Source organism: Habropoda laboriosa, unplaced genomic scaffold, assembly GCF_001263275.1.
Source record: "Habropoda laboriosa isolate 0110345459 unplaced genomic scaffold, ASM126327v1 scaffold41, whole genome shotgun sequence".
In the NCBI taxonomy this organism is placed as follows: Eukaryota; Metazoa; Arthropoda; class Insecta; order Hymenoptera; family Apidae; genus Habropoda; species Habropoda laboriosa.
In genome coordinates this window covers 784,861-785,761 of record NW_017100164.1, presented here as the reverse complement: position 1 = coordinate 785,761, position 901 = coordinate 784,861, and the positions used below count along the sequence as shown (strand labels likewise).

Below are 901 nucleotides of genomic sequence, written 5' to 3'. Positions count from 1 at the left end.
GTAACTACTGTCTGGCGTTATTTTTTATTAACGCTATTAAGTTTCATATATTAATTTATTACTAAATATTTGACGTTTCCATGTTAAGTCTTGCATAAGTGTCTCTTCAACAAATGTTATTTCATTATTTCCATTAACTAACAATATAGAATGCGTTCGTGTTCGGTATCCCTCAGTTACCACACAAATTGAGCTAAGCTCTTTATACCTTTCTGGACTTTGCTTTTGTAATTCAGGGTCTGGTAAATACCTATAAATATTCAAAATATAATATATTAATACATCAATACATATATTTCATGTGTTTAAATAATATATACCTTTTTTCTGATTTCAAAAATGTCAAGAGTTTATCAATAAGGTTTGTTTGCTCTGACACCTTAACATTATTGACAATATTTTTGAAAATTTCTTTTCCTACTTCAACTTTTTTATATGGAACATCAAGGCCACTGTTACCAAAACCTAGGATACTATCTTGAGTTGAGCAAGGTCCTGTTGAAGTTTTGGAACTACTGAGGTAGTTAATATCTGCATTTCTAAATAAATTGTTTTATTTATTAAGTGGAAAAATTATATGGTACTTGAAAATATGTTACCTGAATAAATAGAATATATTTTTGTACCATATTCATTTCAAATATAAATAATTTAGTTATGAAAATGTGAGAATTTATTTACATACTTTAAATTCATTAAAACCAAAACATAAGGATTATATATTGGGTTTTCTTTATTTTGTTTGTGCAATTTGTCTAAATATGTAACTGCAGTATCTTCTGATGTAATAAAATTAGGTACTAAAAATCCTCGTCCTTGTTTTGGAATATCAATTGAATTTGCTTCACTGGATAAATTTAAAATAACACCAGCTTTTCCTGTTATTGACACACCTAGCCAG

The 901-nt window shown here is 27.3% G+C and overlaps 1 protein-coding gene across 1 annotated transcript in view; it reads right to left on the bottom strand.

Moving 5' to 3' along the window:
- Nucleotides 1–36: 36 nt before the first annotated feature.
- Nucleotides 37–901, bottom strand: part of LOC108578536 (transport and Golgi organization protein 2 homolog) — a 1,178-nt gene continuing 313 nt past the window's right edge. The window contains exons 2-4 of the mRNA XM_017941894.1: nt 686–901; nt 321–539; nt 37–250 (exon numbers count right to left, since the gene is read on the bottom strand). The exon at nt 686–901 is cut by the window's right edge and continues 27 nt beyond it. Coding sequence (XP_017797383.1) covers nt 37–250; nt 321–539; nt 686–901 — 649 coding nt within the window. The remainder of the gene's footprint in view (nt 251–320; nt 540–685) is intronic.